General features: G+C 47.3%; 1 protein-coding gene across 11 annotated transcripts; it reads left to right on the top strand.

Annotated features, from left to right (window-relative positions):
• UBN1 (ubinuclein 1) lies at nucleotides 1-25,603 on the top strand. Of its 11 annotated transcripts, none has more exons than XM_042827921.1 (18): nucleotides 1-85; nucleotides 432-869; nucleotides 2,406-2,489; nucleotides 3,468-3,563; nucleotides 3,875-4,009; nucleotides 4,690-4,793; nucleotides 6,329-6,767; nucleotides 9,413-9,483; nucleotides 11,066-11,195; nucleotides 11,415-11,533; nucleotides 12,012-12,140; nucleotides 13,066-13,209; nucleotides 16,106-16,156; nucleotides 17,306-17,348; nucleotides 17,667-18,896; nucleotides 20,244-20,496; nucleotides 20,816-20,905; nucleotides 23,144-25,603. In XM_042827921.1, the coding sequence occupies exons 2-18, from the start codon at nucleotides 633-635 to the stop codon at nucleotides 23,194-23,196; spliced, it is 3,408 nt and encodes a 1,135-aa protein (XP_042683855.1). In that variant the 5' UTR covers nucleotides 1-85; nucleotides 432-632; the 3' UTR covers nucleotides 23,197-25,603. The 11 variants fall into 11 exon arrangements, with proteins under 11 accessions (XP_042683855.1, XP_042683861.1, XP_042683854.1 ...); XM_042827927.1 differs by having other exon boundaries at nucleotides 432-884; nucleotides 20,244-20,358; XM_042827920.1 differs by having other exon boundaries at nucleotides 432-884.

The raw sequence follows: 25,603 nt of genomic DNA, 5'->3' as shown, positions 1-25,603 counted from the left end.
GTGAGGGCAGCGCCCCTGTTGTGTGACGTCAGAGCGGGGCTCGGTACGGCCAGGAGCCCCGCGGCGGTTCGGGCCTGTGGCTGCGGTGAGTGCGGGCGGGCGGCGATCCCGGCCCCGGCCTTCTCTGAACCGCGAGCCGACCTCGGGGGCTCCCCTTGGCTTCCCCTCGATGCCGGGGCCCGCTCGGTGCCGGCTCCCCATCAGCGCCGCCGTCTCCGGTGGGGAGCGGGAGCTGTCCGTTAGCGGCGGGTCGCGCCCGTGCAACGACCGTTCGGGGGCTGCGGGGCCGCCCGGCTGCGGGTTGAGGGGCCGCGGTGCTCGGCTGCCGCCGTGCCGGAGGTGTCGCGGCTAAGCGGTGTCGCGGAGGGGCTGCCGCGTTCAGGAGGGTTCACTTCTCCGTTTTGTTTTCCCCTTCTTCTTTCTTTCTCAAGCGTTTGCAGTGCGTGCCGATAACGCGAGGTCGTGTTGTTCGCTACGAAAACTTCAAGATCGGGAGGACCCGTTCGATTTCCAGCATCCTCCCGTGCCTTCGGCTGGCCGCCGGGATCCTCATGTGCGTGTGCAGCTGGGGCAGAGCCGCGCCGATGCCGTGGGAACTGTGCCATGAGCGCTGGTGAGCTGTGGCCGTCGCCATGACGGAGCCCCACCGGGTTCTGTTCACCACCCTGCACGGCCCGTTGAGCAGCAGTTTCCTGAAGAAGCCTCGCAAGGACGATGCCGAGCAGTCCCCAGAGGCGGAGCAGCCTGGGGAGACCGTGCGGCTGTCGCTCGCTCTCTTCGAGCCGGATCACAAGCGCTGTCCGGAGTTCTACTACCCAGATCTTCTGAAGAACAGCCAAGTGAAAAGAAAAGGGTCTTCAGGAGACAAAGTGAGCATCCTTGTGGTCGGTATATCTGAAGGTTTCCAAAAGTTTCGCGTTGTTGCTCTCTTAATGCTGCAGAGAGAGGTGGGAGAGCATTACCTGCGAGGTGCTGAGAGGGGAGCTGATGGGTCAGACACCATGCAGGCTCAGAGCTGGGAGCCATGTGTTCCTGTTCTTGGGACACTCTTCTTGTTCCACTCTGTTACTCCTTCATCTTGGTTGCTATTGCACATCAAAAGGGTGATGTGCAGCATGTTTGGCTCATTGTGTTGTGCTGCTTGTTATTTAATAGGGCCCATTTAGAGAAAGTATCAAAAAGAGTGATCCTCTGTAACAGAGTTCTGTATCTTTTTTGGGGACTTTGCTTCGTCTTATGTGACTCAACTGACACAGGGGAGGTTTAGGTTAGATATTAGGAAGTTTTTCCCCCAGAGGGTGGTGAGGCACTGGAACAGGTTGCCCAAGGAGGCTGTGGATGCCCCGTCCCTGCAGGCATTCAAGGCCAGGCTGGATGTGGCTCTGGGCAGCCTGGGCTGCTGGTTGGTGACCTGCACACAGCAGGGGTTTGGAACTGGATGAGCATTGTGCTCCTTTTCAACCAAGGCCATTTTATGATTCTATGACTCTTTCCACTGGATCCCTGTTTAATGGCCCTGATGCTTTCATGTGTTCCCTGACAACTCTGCTTTAAGAGTTTTAGTTTATGCTAACTTTTGTGGCTTTTAAGCTTTGTGTTATGGACATCTTTCTATCAGAAAGTAGTTATTGAAAGGAACTTTTTCACACTGTGATGTGAAGGAGTTTTTGTCTCCCAAGTGTTTCAGCACCATTCCTGCTGCTTCTGACATCAGTGCTGGTGATGCCTGAGAAAGTTGATTGGATTCCATTTGCTTTTGCTGCTTATTTTCAGTTCTATTTGGTACTCAGTTGATGAGGGTTCATACTGTTTTCTGGGGAATCAGGAGAAGCAGAAACAGCTGTAGAACTACCTGAGGGTGCACACAAAACCCAAAGACTGCAGCAAAACAATAAATGCTTGTCATCCAGTAAGGATCAGTGTAAGGACAGGTTCCTCTTATGTCTGCCTGCTGAAGCTCGTTCACATGAACTCAAGGGTGGCTGGAGAAGAGAAGGGAGATGCCCCTGGATCTGATTGTTGAACAGCAATGATACAAAAGAAGAGGGATTTACATAGAATCTGGAGATCTGTGGTAGGGTACCATCTCACCGCCCTCTTGTTACTTTTCTGGGAGAGAGTTGAGAGAGGAAACCATTCATTCCATTTCCTTGGTTTATCACTGTCTCAAAGAAATTTTTCTTACCTAGTAGAGTTCTGGTTACGTTTCCAACCCTTCTGCATGCTTGTTTCTAGGTGACTTATTCCAAGAATAATAGCACTCTGGGAATACTGCATTAAAGGTTGATTTGGCTGAGCTTCTGCCTGGCAGATCTGGTCATGATAGGTTTAATGTACACGTAAGGGGGCTTTGGTGGCAGGGTGACAGGATTGGTTCTGATGGTTTTTGTCTCTCTTTTCTGCAGAGGAAAGAACCTGCTGATCCCTTTGATGATGAAAAGGAGAGACATAAAGCGGAGGCTCTTGCTAGGAAGTTTGAAGAAAAATATGTATGTTTGTCTTCTTTGTGTCGTGTTATCCCTTAGAATGGGTAATGCTGCTCAGCTCTCACCCCAAATTGTTTTAACAGAAGTTAGCAGTTGTTAGCTATATGTCCCTATCTTCATGTTAGCTTCACGTCCCTACCAAGTCTGTTACCTTGCTCCAAGGATACTGTGGATACTTTTTTTTCTGTTTCAAGGCTGTGATTTACTAAAACAGTTCTGCTACGTTCCTAAAACCGATGACAGCCTGATTATAGTGAATAATATTTTCCCTTGTGGCAGATTTCCATCCTTAATTTATAAGATGTATCCTATTTTTAAGCAAAAAGAAGTGTTTTCTAAGCCTTGCAGTCATGACGTGGTGTAGCCTCTCATGTGTCTAAGAACAGCTCTGAGTTTGCTGTCAGCACTGATGAGTTCAGTGGAAGGGAAGCTGATCCGCCTTGCCCATTTCCTTGTTGTTCTTCCTCTCACTTTGCTCCTGTAGATGACAATAAAGCAATGTTACGTTTTACAGCCAGTGCTTTTGGTTATGTGAGTTGCTTTATTGTCTTGTGATATGAATTGGACCTGTTGGTCATCTTAATGCATTGTGTGTGTGGTTGGTGCCTGTAGTGTGGGGTTTGTACTGGCTCTGTGACAGTTATGGAGGAACAACCATTCTGCACTGGCAGAACTGTTGAAGGGATGCAGACCCAGTTCAAAATCAAGCCTACTGGCACAAAGCCGACCTGTCTGTTGGGACAGCATTTTATTGCATATGAGTGCACTGTTCTTGATTCTGCATGACAAAGCATAAAACTGGATTTATTGTGCCCTTAGATCAGCATGTGATGTGGGTCAGTGATGGTTCCGTCCTCCTGCTGCTCCTAGGAGGCAGAAAGCTTTCCTGTACTGGAGAGAATGTTAGAGTCCTACGTCAGGGCTGTCCCTGTGGTCATTAGAAAAGAAAGATGAGCATACCATCAATCTTTTATTGTTTAGGGTGGCAAGAGACGTAGAAAGGACCGTTTTCAGGACTTGATTGATATGGGGTATGGATACGACGAATCTGACTCCTTCATTGATAATTCTGAAGCAGTGAGTACTTGGGCAGGTGTGAGGGTGGTTAAATTCAGCTGCCTGGGGGGGGCTGAGCTGGCATTTGGGGAGAACATGAATGTAGTGCCAGCAGGGAGCGTGCCAGGGCTGGGTAACGAGAGCTCCTGCAGCAGCTGCCTGACAGGAGAGCGCCAGTTAGCACAAGTGTCCACTGCCCTGCCTGTTCCCTGGGGGAGCACGAGTCCCACTCCATCCTCCAAGCAGCTCAAAGTGCAGAATAAAATAAATTCTGTGATGATTCTTTGAATATAAATTTACAATGCTAATAGATTGTTCTCTCTTATTTCTAGTACGATGAGCTCGTTCCGGCTTCTCTTACTACAAAGTATGGAGGGTTTTACATCAACACAGGAACGCTTCAGTTTCGGCAGGCATCTGATTCTGAAGATGAATATGTTAAAGAGAAAAAGAAGAAATCTCCCAAGGTCAGCAAGCCAGCTTTCTAGGAGTATTCCCTCTGTTAGAGCTCGGTGGGTTTGCCGCATGAAAAGAGTGTTGAAATTGGAAATAGAGACTTGTGAATTGATATGGACAGAACAGGGAGGGAGATGTGCTGTCTCATAACTGAGCACTTCATAATCCCGTTCTGTCCTCATGTCTGATGGTAAAAGGAGGATTGTTTGGTGTTTGTTAGACTGCGGGGGGAGTTGCCTGGTAGAAACGTTGGTGACCACTGTCACTCTGAAGAGTTGCTTATTGCTGTGGGGGTGACACGACACATTAGAGGACTCTTCTCTTTCTCATCTGAGATGCTAGAGGCTTCACTAGGCCAGTGATTTTGTTCTGTGGCAATATCTTCTGGAGATGGCTGCATTTTCACCATACTAATGTGGCATGGCTAAAAGAGGAGATGGTAGGGGCAGTTCCTTCCCCTTTGTTGACAGAATCTTTTCTAGTGTAGAAACTGGGTGCACAGTAAAATGTTCAAGATGGTTCATGCCAGAACTGTGGTGATAGCCCTGTGTTGTTTGTGTTAATATGTCTGGTGGGGAAGGAGCTGTTCTCACCCTACTGGCAGAGGGTCCAAAGTGGCTCTTGTGGCTGCAGCTCCAATTCCATGTACAGGTAGCACTTTTGATTCTGACTCGGTTTTATTCCTTTCCAGAAGCGGAAGCTGAAAGATGGAGGTGAAAAAATGAAGAAGAAGAAGAAAGATGATTCATATGACAAGGAGAAAAAATCCAAAAAGTCCAAGTTCCCAAAAGCTGGGTAAGGAGGAATAAGGGGTGCTTGCTACCTGATGCCTCTGTGGCATTTGTTATGTTTCATTAATACACGTTATGCTGGGGGGTGGCTTGGAGGCATGCTGCATAGACAGCAGTGGGTAAACTGCTACTGGGGAATGGGGAAAGGGAAGCTTCTGGTTGGGAAGCATAGCTCCACAACAAGAGTACCAGGGCAAAGAGGGGCACAGCTACCTGGAAATGCTGTTGTGTCTTGGAGCTCAGTTTAGGCACTAATGGCCAGAACAAAGATGGACAGTATTGGGGAAAATGAATATTGGGACAAAGTTGGGAAAGGAAGGGCAAGAAGGAGGGACGTGAACTCAGAGTGGTGTGAGCCTTGGGCCAGCAAAGAGAAAGAGGTTAAAGGCCACGGGTGGTAGGGCTGGAAAGGAAAATTGTGTTGCCATTATTGCTGGCCAGCAGTTTGTATTCCTGCCCAAAGCATTTCTTGGATGGATGATCAGCTTTTCTGTAGTTTCTCTCTTTTGGGGCTGTTAACCTGAGTGGCTATTCCAGTCTGAAGGGCTGCTGCACTCTGGTTGACCTGATCTCTTAGTTTCAATTTCTGTATTTGCTGTCTTTTGCCACATTTTCATCCTAGTTTTTCCCTTCTTCCTGTAACTGTTTGGTTGGATTTGCTTTTTCCTGCATGGATTCCAAGTTGAAGGAGGGAAGATTTAGGTTGGATGTTAGGGGGAAGTTCTTTCCAAGGAGAGTGGTTAGGCCCTGGAACGGGCTGCCCAGGGAGGTTGTGGATGCCCCGTCCTTGGATGTGTTTAAGGCCAGGTTGGACGGGGTCCTGGGCAACCTGATCTGAATGTGTGTGTTTGGTGGCCCTGCTAGGCAGGGGGGTTGGAACTACATGATCCTTGAGGTCCCTTCCAACCCGGGTGATTCTGTGATTCTGTGATTCTGTGTGATTTGCTTTCTGACGTGGTGCAGTCAGTGTATGAATCTGTAGTAGTAAACAAGGCAGGGGAATTTGCCCCAGTTGAAACAGACTAAAAGCTTCACGTGGCTGTCACACTCCTGCTTTGGTTCCTCTGTACTAGCTGCTTGTGCATTTCCTATTCATCCTGGCTAGAGCAATGCACATTGCCTTTCTGTTCTCTAAGTACTGTTCCATGGGCAATAGTCAGTCTGACAAAGGAGTTGTGGGACAGGTGCATCAGAAAGCCTAGCAGATGATGGGAAAGGAACTGAAACTTAAGTGTGCTGAAATTGGATAAGTGAGCAGCTGATAGCTAAATGGGTGAAAAAGAGTGACAACATGAACTGAATGGACGTGCTCCGTGTCACACGGTGCGTGTGAGTTTTCAGCCCTCCTGTCTCACCTTAGCTCACAGGTATGGCCTTAGTAGGACTTAGTTTTTCTGCTGTAATTGTGTAAGGGGATAAGATTTAACGAAGCACTGGTGCCTGCGGCTGGAGTGAACTCAGGTGTAGGTATCATTGTCTCTTTCCCTTGCTCTTATTTTATTTCTCTCTCAATTCCCTCTCTTCTTCCCTTCTTTGCAGCTTTACGGCATTAAATGCGAGTAAAGAGAAGAAGAAGAAGAAATACTCCGGAGCTCTCAGTGTCAAGGAGATGCTGAGGAAGTTTCAGAAAGAGAAGGAAGCTCAGAAGAAAAAAGATGAAGAGCAGAAAGTGGTGACTCCTTCACCAGCAGAGCCTCAAGCCCCAAGGGAGGCAGAGACGATGCCCGACCCGTTGTTATCACTCTTTGGTCATGCCAGTGACAGCGACCTGCTGCAGGCAGCTACGGCTATGGACACATTAACTGACCTAGACTTGGAGAGACTCTTCAACGAATCCCCAGAAGGGAGCCCCCTTCACGACGTGGAGGATGGGAGCAATCCTGCTGGGGCAGGCTTAGAACAGGACTTCAAGCAGCTGCCATCCCTCCCGGAGGGGCTGCCGGCCCCTTTGGAGAAGCGTATCAAAGAACTGGCTCAGGTGGGTGGGTCGTTGCAGGCAGCAGGGCTGTGTGCTTGCTGGGGGCTGCCCTGCTGGGTTCTTCACCCAGGTGGGGAAATTTCACAGTGCCAAGCAGGAGCACAGCTTTCTGGCTCTCGGTTTGCTTCTGTGCCAAGGCACTTCCTTGAATACTTGTGTGTCAGACAGTGGCAAAGCACTGGTCCTCAGCCTTGTTATCTGCTGAATTTCCCATTTCAGCTGTCAGTATGGGTTTTTTGCCTCTCTTGGCAAAGTAGGCACCTGATGCAATAGGTAGTTTCTCAAGTCAATTTAACGCGAGTGGTCTTAAAATGTGAACTAATGGGGCCAAAGGACAGATTCCACCATAATAGTTTTAATGTGCTATGATGATCAGGGCAGTGTTTATGAAGAGGCACATGGAGTTGTGTATGTAAAATAGATGGGTGCAGCTGCAAAGCATCACCATTACTGTTCTGCAGCATGAGAAGAGCCCTGTAGATGGGGCTTGAAGATTGGTTAGAGCTGTTCCCTCTGTCATATGCAAATGGATGCCTTCAGTGAGGCAGATACACAATTCGGCAGCTTGCAGGCTGGAGTCACATTGCTGACAATTTGATTTTTGTTCAAATATCTTTCAAAAATTTTGTTCAAATATCTTCACTGAGATATTAAAGATATCTCAGTGCTGCTTAGGAAGTGGAATATATTAATTTATAGAGGGGTGATGTCAAATTTTGCTACCTGTAGCTCCTCTTGCAGCTGGACTTCTGTGTGACTTGTCCATCTCCTTCAGAACCCTGTGATTCACCTTAGGATCTGCTCTTCTGCAGGGGAAGAGTTGGGTGCTGGCCAGGGATCCCTCTGCTGGCATGCCAGAGAAGTATGATTTCAGCCTGTAGACTCTTCTGATGTGTGAGGGCTGTCACCATCAGCCTGTTAGCAGATGTGAAATGTTTGGTTCCTGCTATTAGGCTTGTCTTTAAATATTGATTTTAAGTCATAAGTGGTACTGAGACCACTGTAGTGCTGCAGTTCTTTCTTCTGGAGATTGAGAGTGCCCATTAACTTAAGCATCTCTTGCTTAATAACTCCTGTTACTGAGGACTAGCTTCTGCTAAAGATAACATTTCTCAGTAGAACGCAGTGAAGTGTGCACGTGGTGGTGAGCAAACAGAAGCAGAAGCTGAAGAAAGTAGCAGCTGATGAAAAGAGTGGGCTCCTTCGTGGCTGTTGCTATTCATGCTGTGAACAGAAAACACTGAAGCACCTCCTTCTGAATTATATTTGACCTAAAGAACAATATTGTCGAATCTCCTGCAATACTAAGTTAATCATTATGCTGCTGCAAGGTGGTGTAATAGCAGGCTACCCCCAGATTTTCCTGCTGCAGTGTCTCATGTTGATGGACTCTGTACATTAAGATAAGAAGTTAAACATGAAATGCAAGATTTAATGAATTGAAGCCTATGGGTCAGTTAGGACTTGAGCTCTTTTGTGGGTTGGAATGGAGGGCTGCCATGACAACCTTCTGTCCCAGCAGGTGGGAGTCACTCATGGGTTAAATGGACTCTCCAGGCATTTCATCTCTTGCTTGAACTGATTTGACTGTAACCCTTTTCTTCCTAGAAGACTTCTCATGTTGAGGTTCCCATCAGCACTGACCCTTCTCCTTTGACATCACCAGCCTTCTGCTGGTGACCTGCTGCTGATGGAGATTGCTTCAGGAATGTACACACCTTTTGGGAATAATCTTATTGCTTACCAGCCTGAATCTCAGTATGTTAAATCAGGAGATGTCAAAATCCTTCTCCTTTGGTCCCCTTCCCCCTGCAAGGAATCACTGACCTGACGTGGTGTGTTGTGGCAAATCCCACTTCTGTTTATGTCAGTTCTGCTGCACACAGCAGACTGTGAACTCTGTGGCACTTTTCTGCTATGTTGCTCATCTCTTGGAATTATTTTTCTGTTGGCCATACTTTTCATGGGTGTGATTTCTTTGGGCAATGCTTTGCAAGCTGCTCTCATATCCCGTTCAGGAAGCTTCCTGAGCTATTTTAATTGCGATGGTGTTGACAGGAAATAACAGATCCCCCTGTGGCTACGATTCTTTCTGTTTCTTGAGTCAGTGTCCAGATTGGCCTGGAAAACATGCTGATAAGTATCCCTGCCTCTCATTAAACGTGACTGGGCTGATCTTTCCTGTTCCAGGGACAAGCTCTATGTTCCTATTGCTCAATCTAACACTTCTTCTGGGAAGTTAAGACCATGTCCTTAATTTGTCCCTTCTTCCCATGAGAATAATGCCAAGGAAGCCAGTTGCCTCTAAGCCATCTCCTTTCCCATATTAAGCAGGGGAATCTTGACTGTGCTGTTACAGCTCCACTGTACACAACAAGCAGCACACCCATAATCCAGAATGGGAAGGTGTTTGGACATGACATGGCCATACCAGCCCAGGTGGTAGAGCTGGACTCAAAGTGAGGATGCCTAAGAGGTGTCTCTTGCTTTTGGCAGCTTTTAGTCCACTTACAAGCAGGTAGTTGGTGGAGAACTTGGTGAAGTAACTCTGCTTTGTTTTGCAGTAAAGGTTTTAAAAATAAGCTTTTGATTCCTTGTGCCCATCTATATTGGTGTATGAAATGATGTTGACTTCTATTTTTTAGGCTGCTAGAGCTGCAGAGGGAGAAGGCAAGCAGAAATTCTTCACTCAGGATATCAACAATATCATACTGGAGTAAGTGCTGTGTGGGTTGAAGATTGGGGCTAATGCAGGGAAAGGAGAACGCTGGGGAGAGCATTGCTTTTTGGTAAATTCAGGAGCAGGTTTAGCAGGAAGCGTGGGCCTTCCACACAGAACACACCTGGGATATCATGAACGTCTCCTAGAAACAGCTCTCTGTTGCAATATGTGTACATGAGGTAGGAGAAAATGGAGGAGTTGTATCTAAGCCTCCTGTTTTCAAGCCAGTGCTTTGTATTCATGTGCTTAATTTTTTCAGCTTGACACAAGAACAGTAAATCTCTTCCTGCTGGAGATGTCAGGCACTTTCTTTGCTATTTATGTGCTATATGGAATATTTTTTTTAACTGGAACAACGCTGCTGTGTTCAACTGGTATTCTGTGAAGGTGGGAGGAACTCCATTACTGCTCGGTATCTTTGGCTCTGCCAATTGTAGAAAGCCACTGCAGTTTCAAGGAGCTGCTGACAGTAGCTTTATTCTTCTTCAAGTGTCTGGAGAAGGCTGATGAATGCATACAGCTTTGTGAATATCTCAGTGTAATACTTCAGCTTTAAGGAAATTAATGCCCCTGTTTATCAAGGTGCTTGGAGGGAGCTGCTGACAGGAAGTTTGGGAGTCTGCTTACCTCTCCTTTCAAGTGGTGACTGCTGCCTTTTTGCATCCCAGTGCTGACTGCACAGGCACTTCTAATAGGTTTTAAAAGTAATCATTTAAATCCCCTCTGAAAAAGGTTAAAATTAATTTATATGGCTTTACAGTAGAATCAGCTGTGATGCTTAGAAGTGTATTTAAAAGCTAATCCCTGAGGTTATACTTACCTGTGTAGATCAGTTGGACATGCACTGACCTCTCTAGCCTGGTCACTGGGGAGTAAGCTCAAGCCTGAGGGATAAAGATAAAGAAAGCCAAGCCACAGGTGGAACTGAACTTGGCAAGGGATGTGAAAAATAACTGTAAGAGATTATACAGGTACATTGGTCAGAAGAGAGAGGCTAAGGAGTGTGTTGTATGTACTCCTGAAGTATTGCATCCAAACCTGGGGCCCCCAGAGCAAGAAGGAGAACAACTGTTGGAGTGGGTTTGGAGGATGGCCACAAAGATGCTCAGAGAGCTGGAGCTCCTCTGCCATGAAGGGAGCTGGGCTCATTCTGTCTGGAGAAGGCACCTGAGAGACCACATTGCAGCCTTCAAGTACTTAAAGAAAGCTAATAAAAAGTCAGTCTCCTTCCTGTTTACACAGGCAGATAGTGATAGGACAAAGAGTAATCATTTTAAACTGAAGAGGGGAGATTTAAATTGGTATTAGAAGGAAATTCTTTACTCAGAAGTGTGAGGTGCTGGCACTGCTGCCCAGAGCTGGAGGTGCCTGAGGCCATGGATGGGTCCCTGCAGGGGCGAGTCTGTAACACAGAATGGCTTGGGTTGGAAGAGATGATTCTGTGATGATTCTATGAATTCACCTTGTACTTTTTCCCTCTGCCTTCAGCTCCCCAGGTTGCATCAAAGTTGCCTTTCTGTTGTTTAAGGAACCCATGCTGGATCTCCGCTCAGTGTTTGTTTGTCCTGTTTTTCAGCATAGAACTGCAGACCCGGGAGCTGAACAGCCAGATTCGGTCGGGGGTGTACACCCACCTGGCTGCATTCTTGCCTTGCAGTAAGGACACCCTGGTCAAGCGTGCCCGTAAGCTTTATCTGTATGAGCAGGTGAGTGATGTTGGTAGCACAGCCTTGTCTCCCATGCATGTTACCCTCCAGAGCACAGTTACTGTCTGCATGATGTGTTGCTGTCCTCCGCTCAAGCACGCTTTGGTCGCCTCATCTGGTGGCGTGGGTTCAGAATTGGCAAAATCTCATCCTGCTGAATTTGGGTGTCTTGTCTGGAGCGCAGTTTGGAGCCTCAGTCTGTTCTGTGATGTTCTCTAGGGTGGACGACTGAAGGAGCCTCTGCAGAAGCTGAAGGAAGCCATTGGTAGAGCCATGCCAGAGCAGATGGCGAAGTACCAGGAGGAATGCCAAGCCCACACTCAGGCCAAATTTGTCAAGTAAGCTCATAGTTCACTTGTTATGCATCTGTAGCTCTTCTCAGCAAGTTCCCTGTAACCTGTAAACTGCTCTCATGAAGTTTATCACCTATTTTTTTTCCTGCATTCAAGAATTGCTGACAGCCATTAATCGCCCTAATTAAGCAGTGTGTGTTCTTTGTACTATCTGTACTGATGCCACCTACAGCAGCATTGATAGGACCAGAATTTGGCTGAAGTGTTTCACTTCTGCCCAGACATGTTTTTAGAAACGTGTCCGTCTGAAAGCAGACAGGCTGGATCTCTGCAGTCTCTATTACATAGTATTGGGAAGTTCATCAACACTGAGTGCTTAGCTCAGCTTCCACCATCAGCAGCAGGTTTTGAGGGTTTATTATCACTGATTTGTGAGACTTCTGAACAGTGTTGTTGGGAGATTTATCCTGGTTTTGGATTAGCCAGGACGATGACTTCCGCACTGTCTTCATCTCTATTTTAGAATGCTGGAAGAGGAAAAGGACAAAGAGCAGCGAGATCGAGTTTGCTCTGATGATGATGAGGATGATGAAAAGGGAGGGAAACGCGTCACGGGACCACGAAAGAAATTTCAATGGAATGATGAAATAAGGTTCGCATAATTTAGATATTAAGTGAACCTGTGACTTGCTTCACTTCCAACTGCATAGAATAAGACACTTTAATATTTGTACCTTGGTTTCGGAGCAGTAATAGTCAAATTGGAAGCTTGCAGTTAGTAAATCTCAACTTGAAATACATTGCAGAACTAACCCAATTTCAGGTGCAAGCCAGCTCTGAGAGAAGTGCTAAGAAGCCTCTATGTGGAGGTCAAGAGAGAGGGGACAGATCTTTAGGAGAAGAAGGAACGTGGCGGAATGCTGAAATCCCACCAGCTAGACTCTTAACAAGATTAGATTCCTGGTTGTGAAAACAGTTTTAAACTCTTGGGAGTTGCTGCCCTTGTGCCCAAGGGTCTGACAGAGTGCTGGTGGAAGGGAGAATGACGCAGGGTCAAACGAGAATCAGTCATGCTGTCTTTTTCATCTTATTCTGACAAACTGGGATGCTGCTCCATAGATGGCCGATACATTTAGAACAAAGAGGGCTTCACTTCCTGCCTTCCCATTGCTCTCAGCACAAACTCCTGCAAAGGAGTTCAGGTCTGCAGCTGTTCGTGACGCCTGTAATTCTGGCACTGGTTTTCCCACCTCTGCTGTTTCAGGATATTACGGTGGGACGGAGCATAAGGCCTTTCTCCTCTGGCTCATTTGTGTGCATGCATATGCATACAGAGAAATGTGCCTTTCCCTGCCTCTTTCTTACAGAGGCAGTGCAGGGTTGACTTTTTTTGTTAGAAAGGTGTTTGGAATGCCTGGACTCGAATCCTGCACTTGGCTGGCTACAGTCTGATCCAGAGTACTTATGCACAGCCAGGCATGTCTTGGCATATTCATCCAGCCCTGGATAAGTGGAATGACCTCCATCTGGGGAAAATGAATCCAAGTAACTGTATTTGAAATCTTCCTGTTCTTCAGGGAGCTGCTTTGCCACTTGGTGAAGATTAAATTGGATGGTTATGAGTATGACAAGAATAAGGCTCAGTCTCTGGAGGATTATGTGAAGACCTTCCTAGATGGAGAGGTGAAGCCCCTATGGCCAAAAGGCTGGATGCAGGCCAGGTGAGCAAGAACATGTTGTACTCCAGGGATTCCGTATCATAAGGGACTTCTGAAGGTCGTTAGTCCTACCCCTGTTCAAAGAACAGCTAGGTTCAAAGTTAGGTCAGATTGTTCAGGGCTGTGTCCTTCTGAGCTTTGAAAGTCTCTGCGGATGGAGGTTGCGACAGCATCTCTGGGCCGCCGTTCTGATACAGAGTCACTTTTCACAAGTCTTTTCTCTGTATTTTTAATCAGAATTGCCTTTGCTGCACTGAAATGACTCTCGTCTTTGTTTTTTTTTACTGTGTGCCTTTGAGAAAGGTGCCTCTATCTTCTTTGTGACTCCCTGTACCCAGAACTCTTTGGCTAGTGGAAGACTGCTGTTAGATCCCTCCTTAGTCTTAAGGTTTTCCAGGCTGAGCAAGCTCAGATCCTCCAGCCTCTCCTATGTCATGTGTCCCTATCCTCAGTGGCTCTGGACTGTCTCCAGTTTGTCAGCATCTCTCTCGTATTGTGTGGGCCCTGAAACTGGACGCTGTACAGATGTGATTTCACAAACACTAAACAGAGGAGAATAAGCACTCGTACTGTTAGCTGTGCACTTACTACCAGAATTTAGTTATCTTCCAGCAGTATGCCCTTCAAGCTGTGAGTTCAGCTTGTCCTTAAGGACCTCAGGTTCTTTTTTGCTGGCCTGCTTCATTGCCAGTTGGCCCTGAACCTGTATGTCTGCATGGGGTTATTCCATGCCAGCTGCAGGACTTGTGTTTGTCTTTGTTGAACTTCTCAAGGTTTTATTGTCCCTTTTCTCCTGTCAAGGTCCCTGTGAGTGGCAACCCTGCCCTCTGACACTTCCCACCCCATTTTCACCCTCAAACTTACTCAGAGTCCAGTCTGTCTGTCGTCCAGGTTGTTAGTGACAACGTTGAGTGGTCTTGGCCCTGGCATTGGCCTCTGATGGATGCTGCTGGGTGTGACAAGTTATGAATCAGAACTGGCACTGAGCTGAGGCCTGTAGTTTCCTGAATCTGTATCACCAAAGACCTTCTCAGACACTTGGGGAAATCTTTCCTAGTCCATGGAATATTCCCAAGAGAAAGCAAGGTGGAAGGCTTTAGCAACTCTGGGACTTGCACAGGCACATCAGAGGCAGCAAAATAAGTAGGAATTGGGAAGGAGTAAAGACGATCACGTTCATGTCTTGATTGCTGTTTCCTGCTCTTACCCGCTGTCTGTCATCCTTGCCACTGAGCTGATGATTGCAGAGAGCCACACAAGTTGCAGAGTGTCATTCTGTTGAGAATGGCATCAGTTTCTGGCCTGCCTTGTTTTGCTCACTAGATTTAAAACAATGACAAATGTGCAGCCCTACTGCTGGCACGTCTGTCTCTTTGCACTTACAGAGCTGGATAGCACTGTAATCTTTTCTCTGCTGAACTTATTTTTTTGATTTAATGGGTACCAGCTCTTAAGAGCAGTAAATGTGAGAAGCAAATTACAAATCCATCTGGAAAACTACCATGGCAGTTTACTGCAGTTGCATGTGTACCTGAAGTGCAGTTACTGTGCATGTTTGTAGTGTGCTGCTCAGTGTGGGAGCTAAATGATGGCACTAGGAAAAGTGGGTGCAGACTCCTCCTTAATAAAGACGTTACCAGTTTGGGGGTGGTCTTAGCTCACCAACTTTAAAACCTCTTTGAATACAAGAAAATGAAAATCTTGTCCCTGAATTTGTAGGTAAAACTGTTCTTAGGCATACAGGTGTTCCTCCAAGACTTGCTGCAGGAGAGTCTTCCAATGAAGCCGACTGCAGAAATGATGGAAGAAAAGTGGATTCCCCGACTGCTTCTCAGGGGCTAAGGGACAAGGGTTTTTCTTTTGGGGCTTTTTGTTTTAAGGACAGAGGCTAGCTTGCCAGCCAGGCAGAAGTGGAGGGGAGGTTTTGGCAACACTACAGGAGAGCTGTAAAAACTTTTGTGGGCAAATCAGCCTGATTTGCTGTCAGTGTGAGCACAGAAGTTCATCTTTATAAGGAGCCTCAAGGTGAACAGAGTATCAGCTTTGTGTTTGAGTTCAGAGAGGCTCTGCCATGATTCTGTTTCCTTGGTTAGTACTAAAAGGCAATCAACATAAGACTGTAAGGTTAAAATATGTGGGCTTTTTAAAAGAAGATGGATGACAAAAGTCACTGCCTTAAAAACTGAGTATGTTAACAGCAGAAGGAAAGCATGTTCCTTATGCCAATATTGGTGGTATGTTTATAAGCTTCTCACCTTGATGTCTTAGAAACCAGCAGAGTGGCAGCTGTTGTAGGTGAAACAGTGCTTGCATAAGATTCTGGTTTACTCAGCCTCAGAAATAATGGCTTTTGGCTGAAGTTCTGCTTATTGGTTGTGTCTAGACAATTGAAGAAACGGTTGTGCTGATTTGCAAAGGCACTTCTGTTTTTTGGGATGCAAAGGCAGCAGCAGTGCAGGGTATGAAGGCTTCTCATCCATATTGCTGTATATAAACCAGGGAAAGGAAACCTCTCCCCCTTAAACGTGCTGAAGAGTTCCTGGATGATCTGCCAGCTCTTGATGACCTCTGGCAGCAGCAACACTCAGCCTGAACAACTGTGCTGTCTCTCCAATTGACTGTCAGCTCTTTGGGCTGGCAGAGCTCATTTCTGAGCTACTGTCCAACCACACTGCCTTAATGGCCCTTTCAGCGCCTACAAGCGTAGCTCCCCAGAGAGGGGATGGAGTGAGGGAGTTCAAGAGGATTTTCCTTGAAAATGGATGAATATTTATTTGCTTCCCGTGGTTTTAATCTCACTCAGTCCCCTGCTGTACTGTGCAGCTCTGTCTCCAGTGATCCCAGCTGCTCTACTGGGTCTTGCTGGATATCACTTCTCATTGCTCTCTTCCCTTCTTAGGACACTGTTTAAGGAGAGCAGGCGTGTACACGGACACCTCACATCAGTCCTGTGAGTATCGTGCAGTGTTCCTTTAGAGTGATAACTGGTGAACTGCCTTCCCTGGGGCCTGGGTGGATCGTGCAGGAACACCTGAGCTTGTTTGCCTCCCATCAGACAGTTTGGCGCTGCTTCGTTTCGGAAGGTCTAGGGAGAGAGGTGCTGTGTGACATCTCCCAGCAACAGCCTTCCTGAGGAGCCTGGGCCTTACAGCGGGCTCAGGGAATGATCTTTGATGCCAGGTTGCCTCCTGGCCTTGTTCAACAGGCTGGAGTCAAGCTTCTGTGCGAGGCCCTGGGAGATAGTTAAGTAAAATGGACTGTGATGCCAGCACTGTGGTTATTGCCACCTATTCAGTTAATCCTTACTGGATTCTGGATTCCCTCTTCCTTGTTGCCAGGTTAAAGCAGAGGTATGATGAGCTCAAGGCACTGAGAATGGGAGAAACAGAATTGTGGGTGACAAACCAAGGGATCTATTGGAATCCAGCTGGGCAGGTGCCTTAATGCCTAAGGGTCTCATGAATCTTACTGGCAGCACATAACAGACGATGATACAGATTTAGGCTGATATCTGTTAGACAGATGGTCCTGTTCTTGGCATCGGATGAATGAGGGGAAGTGGAGAAAGGGTGTAAAATAGAACGTAGAGTCATCCTTTCCTCAGCCATACCTCTCCAGCAGCTCAGGGATGTCTTGTACCAGAGATTGCATCTGACCAGACCAAGTGATCTATTCTCCATGAATTTGGCAGATGCTTTTGCATCCTTGACTTCTTCTGGGAATCTAAAAGAAGCGTGTAGTTTTTCTCCAAAAGAGTCTGTGTCTCTTTTTCTCTCTGGGTATTGCTATAATTAGGTCAGCAGTGGGCTCCTGTAGCTCCTGGCCCTGCAGCTGGTGCAGGATGTGTCTGTTGAGTGCTTTCACTGCTCTGCTACCATTTCAGAATCTCTGCTCTGCTTCCTAAATCATTCCTTTGTGTGGGAGCTGGGACTTCCTAGGGCAGCAACAAATGTCATACGATTTTGAATCCTAGCAACCTGAGATGCTGCCTCTTTTCTTGGCAAAAGCCTCAGTGGATCATCATTAACAGGGCACCTGGTTGGATGCTTCCCTACAGGCATTCAGTGAACCCATGTTTTCTTTGTCTCCCTTAAAACAGGGCGAAGAAGAAGGTTGTTGCTCCTACTAAGGTAAAGGGGAAGGTGAGTCTGTTTTTTGCTACACACATTTGATACATCCCAGTAGCTGAGAGGCTGCCATCTTAGGTCCTGTACTTGAGCTTTATGTCTATGCATAGATGTAAGGAAGTTGTATTCTTAAACAGCAGCAGTCTGCACTGTGCTTGAGGAAAAAATAGAACAGCAGCTAGATTTGATGGCAGCAGGAATACCAGTCTGGAAGGAGGGTACCTGTCATTGGACAGGCATCACACCTTCCATCTCAAAATCGGGATCCTACCCTTCTCAGCATTAGATTCTGCCTCTGTTTTGACTTTGCTTTCTGCTGTCATTTTGTTCCAGGAACTCTCCTCCAAACCTGATAAAAAGGTGGCTGTTTCTGTCCCATCAGTGCATTCAGGCAACACCGTAGCTCTGTCATCGGAGTCCCAGGCTGGAGGTCTTAACATCGGTGCCCAGACCAGAGAACTCCTGTCCCTCGGGACAGCACAAGCAGCCAACAGCACTGCTACTCCTGCTGCCTTCATGGACAACTCCTTGGACGAAGATTTAATTCATAATGCTACTTCCTCTCTTGAAGCAGTCTCTAAGGAACTGGCTGTGTTGAACAGCAGGGCGGGAGGGAGCCCCGACTTTCCTCTTCCTGGAGCTCCAAAAGCTCCGCCTGAGAAGATTCCAACTCTTGCATCCTCAGAAGAGAAAAGAACATTTCCAAAGGCCCACCCTGCCCCTACGACGTCCTCTGCTGGTTCCCTCCAGTCTCCTCTAAATTTCCTGGCTGAACAGGCCCTTGCATTGGGCCAATCTTCTCAAGACAAAAAGACAGAGAACTCTAATTATAAAGAGCTCTCCTGCCAAGCCTCTCCCAGCAAAATCCTTCCTGATATGCATCAGGCTAAACAGAAGCACCACAGCCTGGTCCGACCAAGCCATGGGCCTCAGACCTCCACCTCAGTGCCAGGTACTCAGGTGAAGGTTTTCCATTCGAGCAACCAGCCACAGAAGACTTTCACCTCTCCTGCTCCATTTGCCAAACTGCAGAACCCTAAGTCCTCCTCCCCGTTGCCCCAGCGCTCCCTCCTCCAGCAGGTCAAGTCATCAACCAAAGCCCAGAGCTTCCATTCCTCTGCCACCTCAGGCAGCACCCAAAACTCCAGCAGTTCTCACAAAAGCCCAGGCTCATCTTCATCATCTCTAAACTATACAGGAAAGCACTCAAGCAGCTCTAGCACTTCAGGACAATCCTACAAGTCACCCTTTGTTTCTGGATCACTCTCCAAGCACGGGGCTTCTTCCAGCAGCTCCTCATCGGGAGCTTCTGCAAACCAGGGCTGCTCCTCTGGGAACCTGCTGCCCAGCATGCAGACCCCTTCCTCCAGCCAGGCATCCAGCCGGCCGGCCCTGGGCTCTGCAGTGAAGAAGACTCCTGTCTCACAGAAGCTGACTTTGGTGGCACCTCCTGGAGGATCAAATGGAGATTCTAGTGGGGGCACTCAAGGGGTGGCCAAATTGCTGACCTCCTCCCTAAAGCCAGCTGTTGCCAGCAGCGCCGCATCTTCTACCTCTGTGCCGGTAAGCAGGAGTGTGCTGACCTAGCCTGATGCTAGGAGAGCACATGGCATGGTGTCAGGCAGTCTCCTGACTTGTTGGGACCTGCTGTCAAGTGGTGACTTTGAAAGAAGTTCCTGAAATTCTTGAATGGCTGTCTGGACTTTGGCTGCTTAGGTTAGGAGGACTTGGCCTTTGCCATGAGTTTGCACTCCAGAGTTCAAGCTTTCGTTTTCAGCTCAAAGTAACAATCAGAATACTCTGGTAGCTTCCAGACAGCAATTTTTGGGCAGGCTGTGTAGTGTTCTTGACCTGACGTGAGTTATGGAGACAGTAATGCTGCCACCTAAGGCAGGAGGAAGCGTGGTAAGGCAGGTAGCCATGAGAGCTAAAACCATTGCATAAACTAAGATTATAACTATCCATTTCTTTAAAATTAGGTCTGCATCTTAACCTTCTTACATTATAAGTAATTTTAGTATTACTGGCACTTTGTTTCACTGCTGCTCTGCAGAGTAAACAATCTGTGATACTGGGCTTTAAACTCAAAATGCCAGCCCGTCTACTTCTGTCCACATTCTGTTGCTCCCCAGCCACTCCCATAAGTAGTGAAGTGATATTTGGAACTCAGCTTATTGGCAAGCTGTGAAACTCAAGGTCTGACAGATCAGTGAGATATAATGCCCTGTGCAGAACTGCTGGGATACCTATAGAAATCTGTATTATCCAGACATTGTATTTAATGATTTTCACCCATAGACATTTCTGATGCAGCTGTATTAGGTTCTCAGCTGCTCAAATTGGCACTCTTTTGTGGCACACAGAAAGAGCAGGGCAATAAAAATGAGTCTGTTTAAATGGGCCTGAAAACCACATACTGTTCAGCTTGTGCACCCTGCCTGTTACCAAGATAAAGAGCTGAAGAGCATTTCCCAGTGGAGCAGAGTTCTGTGGGAGTGATCTCCAATAGCATTTTGGGTAAAGAGGTATGTCAGGCCTTGGTTCCCTGATTTGACAGCAATTATGTGCTGTTGAAAGATAATAAGAAGCTTCCTTCCTCAAACTCGTAGGCAGTAGTTCAGCTTTTCCTCTGCCTGTTGGAGGCATAGTTCCAGAGTAGAATAACAGGCTCAGATCCAGTATGGTCACATTAGAAGACCACAGCATCTAGGAACTGGGTTGTTAGTGTCCTGGGCTCCTCTAGGTGGCCTCAAGAGTTCCTTGAGGCCTTGGCAATTCTTGGTCACAGCTGGGAGGGTGCTTCTTGCAAGGAGGAATTCTAGAGTACTTTTTGGTTTGCAGTTCTTCAAGTATAAATGTTGACATGCCTTGCTTTTCCACTCCTGACTGACCTTTTCTGTTGCTTTTCAGAAAGGAACTAGTGGAGCTGTGCTGCTAACCAGTTCTTCCTCCTTAAGTGTACTGTCTCCATCCTACAAGTCCAGCAATCCAAAGTTGCCAGCTGCCCTGAGCTCCACCCCTTTAGGTATTATCTCTCCTATTCATACCTTCCCTCTTCATGTCATCTCCTTCACTTCAGACTCCTCCCCGAAAGCAGGAGTTTCAAAGGATGCAATAGTTACAGGACCTGCTCCAGGAACTTTCCACCATGGCCTTGGCCACAGTGAGTGCACTCCTGCTCATGCATGTGTCTTTGTGCCTGTGCTGTTAAATAGCTGAGCATTGGCATTCTTGTTGTGTTAACCCATTGCAGACAAACTCATCTCTCTCACTGTTGCTTTGTGCCGTAGTTCATGCGCTTACACCTCTAGCAGTAGCATTTGGAGAACCTTGGGCAGATCCCTGTAGCTAGCCCAGAAGTCCCAACAGCTGGAAACCAAGCTATAGGCTTAAACGGCTGCAGCTCCTCTTATCATTTCTGTCTTCAATGTGTATTTGTTCTTTTTTTTTCCCCTCTCTCCTTTCTTTGTTTTTCTCTCTAGGTCTTCTGGCTGGCTTGCACTCCAGCCCCCACCATGCTGCGCCACTCCCACATTCTGCCCTGTCCACTCATTTACCGCAAAGTCTGCCAGGTAACTTGTCAGACACTCTTGTTTGTCTTCTGCGTCGTGAGTCACCCTCTATCTCAGCAGGGTGACTTTTAGGGGTGAAAGCAAAATTCCTGTCCTTGCTGTCTGACCAGTGCTGTCTGAAACCTCCGGCCTCCCCGAGGTTCAAAGCTAGGCGTAGCCCTCTGTGTCCTTTGCTGTTTTGTTAGCCAGCACAAACGTGTGCTTCTGAAATGAGGAGCACTCACTGCTTGGAGTGAGCACCTGGAGGCACTTAACGTTGCTGCTTGCGTCGTGGTAGAGGCTTGTTCTGTTAGATGAAAGCCGTGCCTCTTTATGCACAGTCTGCCAGGGCTGCCCGAAATTGAATATGCTGCCTGTGTGGAGTTTTGTCACCGGTGACCTACATAAAGTGTGTCAGACCAGAATGTCTTGCATCCGTGCGCTCAGCTAATTGCCCACATCTCCTTTACAGTGAGGGATGCAGGCTGTTTGCCTTGGTGCTGACGATGTGATGATTTTGCAGTTAAGCCTGCTCCTCCCCGTTTGATGCCTGCAGAACTGATGCATAAAACAAGAGATGTCCAGAGAACATCTCTGCTGATAATTGGAGCTCTGCCTGCTGTGGCGCGGTGGGTTGCAAGTGTTTGTAAGAACTGCAGAGGAAGGAGAGGAGAGAGGAATCCATTCAGCATGCAGGAAATGGAAATGAAGGGACACCAGATTGGGCATGTCTGCTTTGGTAATTGTGCCACTGGTAATTGCTGCAGCTGTTTCTGATCAAGAGTCCCTTGGGTCTTCAGCGTGGTTCAGCACGGCTGTCTTAGCTTCTTACCTGGGCGGTGTGAGTCTGATGTGGCAGTGACTGTGCTGGCTTCATACTGTGGCACTGAAGCCATTAGTAGATGCGTGGGCACACTGCTGGAGGTGATGTGGTCTCCTGGAGCAGTCCATGCGAAATGCCCTTGGCTGCTGAGTGTTTGTTGGAGAAAGAAGAGACCGCTGAGCACTGGTGAAAACGGGAAGAATTCCTCTCCTTTGCTTGCTTTAGTGGAGTTTGTGTGGGGTGAGTTGTTGGGTCCCTCCAGGTGGCAGAACAGAAGCAGCCCCATGCAGCAGTTGCTGTGTGACAGACCTTTCCTTCCTGTTCCTAAACTTCCACTTGCTGGAGAGTGAGGAGATTGATTTCGGTTTGAACATGTGAAATGTATCCTGTGTCACTGGGGAGGAGTTCTCTTCCTCATTTGAAGGAGTTTAGAGCCCTCACTTGGTGTTTTCACACAAACATTGAAGACTGAGCACAGTGCAGTCTTCTCTGACAGTATTACCAGTTTGTGGTGCCTTGTTGAAGAACAAAATGGCTTTTTTTTTTTTTTTTTTTTTTGCCACTGTGGTCTTAAAAGATCTCCTGTTTCTTTGGTGGAAGGAACTGTAGCTGGCTGTACAAGCAGATAGCCACAGCTGCACTGCTCTGCCTGAAAGCTGCGAGCTGGCGTTTGGCAGGTTGCTACAAATGCAAGGAACTGTTGATGCCCTATGTGCAGGTGCTCATGGCAGCATTCATCAAAAAGCATTTGAGCAAGGAGCATCCAGTGTGTGCTTGCTTGTTGTTGCTGCTGCATTTGCTGATGGGTGTTCCTGCGTGCTGTGGCCGTGGTTGTTCCACCTGCTTGCTTTAGAAGTACTGTGTGCTGGGACTGCAGCCTTGCATGGAAAGAACTGTCCTTGTCCTGGAGAAGGAGCTGTTGCTGCCCTGCTTGGTGCCCCTGCTGCTTGACTGCACGTCTCGGTACATGCATTTGTTCACTGTGATCTGGTGGTAGTTTTAATTGTTCCTGGAGAATTCTGACATGCTGAACTACCTTACTCTTTCTCTATTCACTGCATTTACTCTTTTTCCTTCGTGTCCTCTCCTTTTTCTTACTCCAGTGGTTAGATTCCTATGACTCCTGTTGCTATCAGTGGGACTTCATTTCAACAGCAGAGGTCTGCTGAGTGATATTCAAATCAACTGTAGGTGCTAGGCAGCAAGCACCATGAGTTTCTAGTTTCCTAGGTGGGGAGACACCACAGCCTGGCTTTTAGAGGACAGAGATTGCCAAGCTAGCTAGTCAACCAGCCATCTGACCCCGTGCTGTGGTGCTTTTGTTGAGAGGCCACGGGAGACCCTCAGTGCTTCCTGTGACTGCAGCTCAGCTGCTGCACGCAGCTCAGTGCAGCTGATGCTGAAACCCTTCCCCATTTGCTTCTGTTTTCTTTCAGACGCCTCTCAGCTTCACGGCAAAGGGTCCAACACACAGCAGCGGAAGTTGTGACGTCTGCCAGGAGGGGAGCTAGAGCACACATAGGATAAACCCAGAGGAGCTGTTAGTTCATGAATACCGACGGTGTCTTCTACTCAACGACAACTGGAGAGACTGAACTTCAACGAGGGCTTTGTTGGTGCGTTTGCTCAGAGGTTTTCGGAGTAAAGCCCCACACCGAGGGCCGCCTCGAGCCACATCCCGATGAGAGAAGTGTTTGTAGCACTCTTGTATTGCTGCTGCCCTTCACGCATTCCCTGGCACTGGCACGAGCTGGAACTCACACGAAGACTCGGGTGACCTGGCTTTCCTGCAGGAAGCCTGGGGCTGCTGGATTCCCACTCACCCGCGTCTGCGTCTGCCAAGTACCTCCAAGCCCAGTTACCTCCTTGGTCTCCCCGTGGAGGGTATGAAAGGTGCTTCTTTCTTTTGCTTTGGATTTACTTGGACAATTCTAGCACTGCCAGTGCTTTCTGAAGACATTTCACTGAGATTTTTTTTTTCCAATTGTACTATTAAGCTGTGCTACACTTAATAGGAGGACTTAACATTTCCTGTGCGGTGAATCTGACGAACCATCTGATGTTCCCCTCTGGAGGAGAAAGAAGACTCTTTAGAGAGACACTTCTAGATGCACTCATGGACGTTGAGAATTCTACATCTTTTGGTTTTTGCAGTTATTTTTTTTTTTTCCTCCAAAGGGATGCTTTTTTCCTGCTCAGTTTTATCCTCATTACTGTTGAATGCATTGGATTGAATGGGACACTTCTCAGCATGTCACGTGTATAGGAAGACATAATTCCAGTGCCTTTTATGGTGGAGCAAGAATGGACTAGTGACACACATTTCAGCCCTATTTTATGTGCTCCTCGACCCTTTTTAAATCATTCTGTATTTAAGATGTATTCTGTTTATTTAATAGAGCTTTTTATGGTTGCACATCAAAAAAGCTGCACTGTCTGGACTTAAATGGTGTCTTGGTGACTGCGAACACAGTACCAAATCCAGCAAGAGCACCAGTTCTTATCAGAGTTTGTGCAAGCGGGTTCCAGACCCTCCCCTAAAGCCATTCTTTCCTAGGGTTGTCAGTAACGATCTCTTTAGTGGGCAGAGGGAATGATCTAGATTAACCAAGGTCACTTATATTCAAATGAATTCCAGAGAAGAGTATTGCTCTCCTTGATGATTTCTGCACTAGAATCATGCGCTTGTCCCAGCTGCAGGAATGGGGACCATCTGGAGTTGGGGGTGCGTCATTTTTATTTTCTATGACGATTTTTTAACTCTTAGCCCTAAATAATTCTCCCCTGGGCACACCCTTATGAACTGTGTATAGCTAAAGGCAGGCTGTGGTTCCAACTGAGCTTTGTGGGTTTTATTTTTCTGCTCTCCCCAGTCTCTTTTTCTCAGGCTCCTGGAGCCCACATTTGAATCGTGCCACGGTGGCACTCATCTGCATAGATTTAACTGGTAGTTCAAGGGAAAGTCTGCAGCCTTCCTCCTAGAGCTTTCAGGTAGGATGCTGGCGCTGTTTATACCAGCAAATATCTGCTTTTGTTTTCCCTACTTTTTTGTAAGCTCCGAGACTGACTGTTCTCAGTTTGAGCTACTATGTAATTTTCCAAGATCACTGCATTGTTTATATATATATATGTATAAAAATGCAGCTCAGAATTAAAAATCTGTTTACAGAAAATATCTAGGTTGTAGCAAAAGAGCCAAAGACAAGAACTTGTGTGACTAAAACGAAGCACAGCAGTCATCGTTGGTCTCTGATCAGTGGATGTCGCATGGTTCCCGTTGGAGGCCTCATCCTGAGAGGTGCTTTGCACCTTCAACTTCCCGTGGTTGCTGAAACAACAACAAACAGTTCAGCAAACACCTGGCAGGACAGGGACTCGCAGCGAGTGACCCAGGGTGCTGGTTCTACTCCCTCTCTTTGCTTTCACTTGAATGCTTCTGCTGGGAGGCACCTGTGTGCATGGCCAGAGCAGAACGCCCGCGTTCTAGGAATATAGCGAAGCCTCTTGCCTCAGGGAAATGTTTATTTGGTGGAAATTCTGTGGGATATATTTTTTTTTTTTCCTCTTTTCTTTACATGCGATAATGAATGAGTGAATGGTACGGAGCAGAGCTGCAGCAAGGCAGAACCACGCGGAGGCCTGGCAGCTGATGGGGAGCCAGGGCTCTGGCCTCTGCCTCGACGAGGCAACGTGCAGCACTTCCGTGACAGCGTGGGGCAGTGAGGCTCCCATAGCACTTACTTTTTAGGGCAGTTCCTTTTGGATGTAAGAGCTGCGGTTTACTATTATATTTTTTTGTGTGTGATGGGACTGTCTTGCTGAAGATGATGGGGGTGGTATGAAAACTGTTAATCTTGTACAGAATAACTGAATAAATTGTTTCAACGTTTCCAAAA

Source organism: Centrocercus urophasianus, unplaced genomic scaffold, assembly GCF_019232065.1.
Source record: "Centrocercus urophasianus isolate 14NV4802_14NV808 unplaced genomic scaffold, USGS_Curo_1.0 seq_29, whole genome shotgun sequence".
NCBI classification, from domain to species: Eukaryota; Metazoa; Chordata; class Aves; order Galliformes; family Phasianidae; genus Centrocercus; species Centrocercus urophasianus.
The sequence above is the reverse complement of the archived record's forward strand: the minus strand, read 5'-3'. Positions and strand labels throughout refer to the sequence as shown.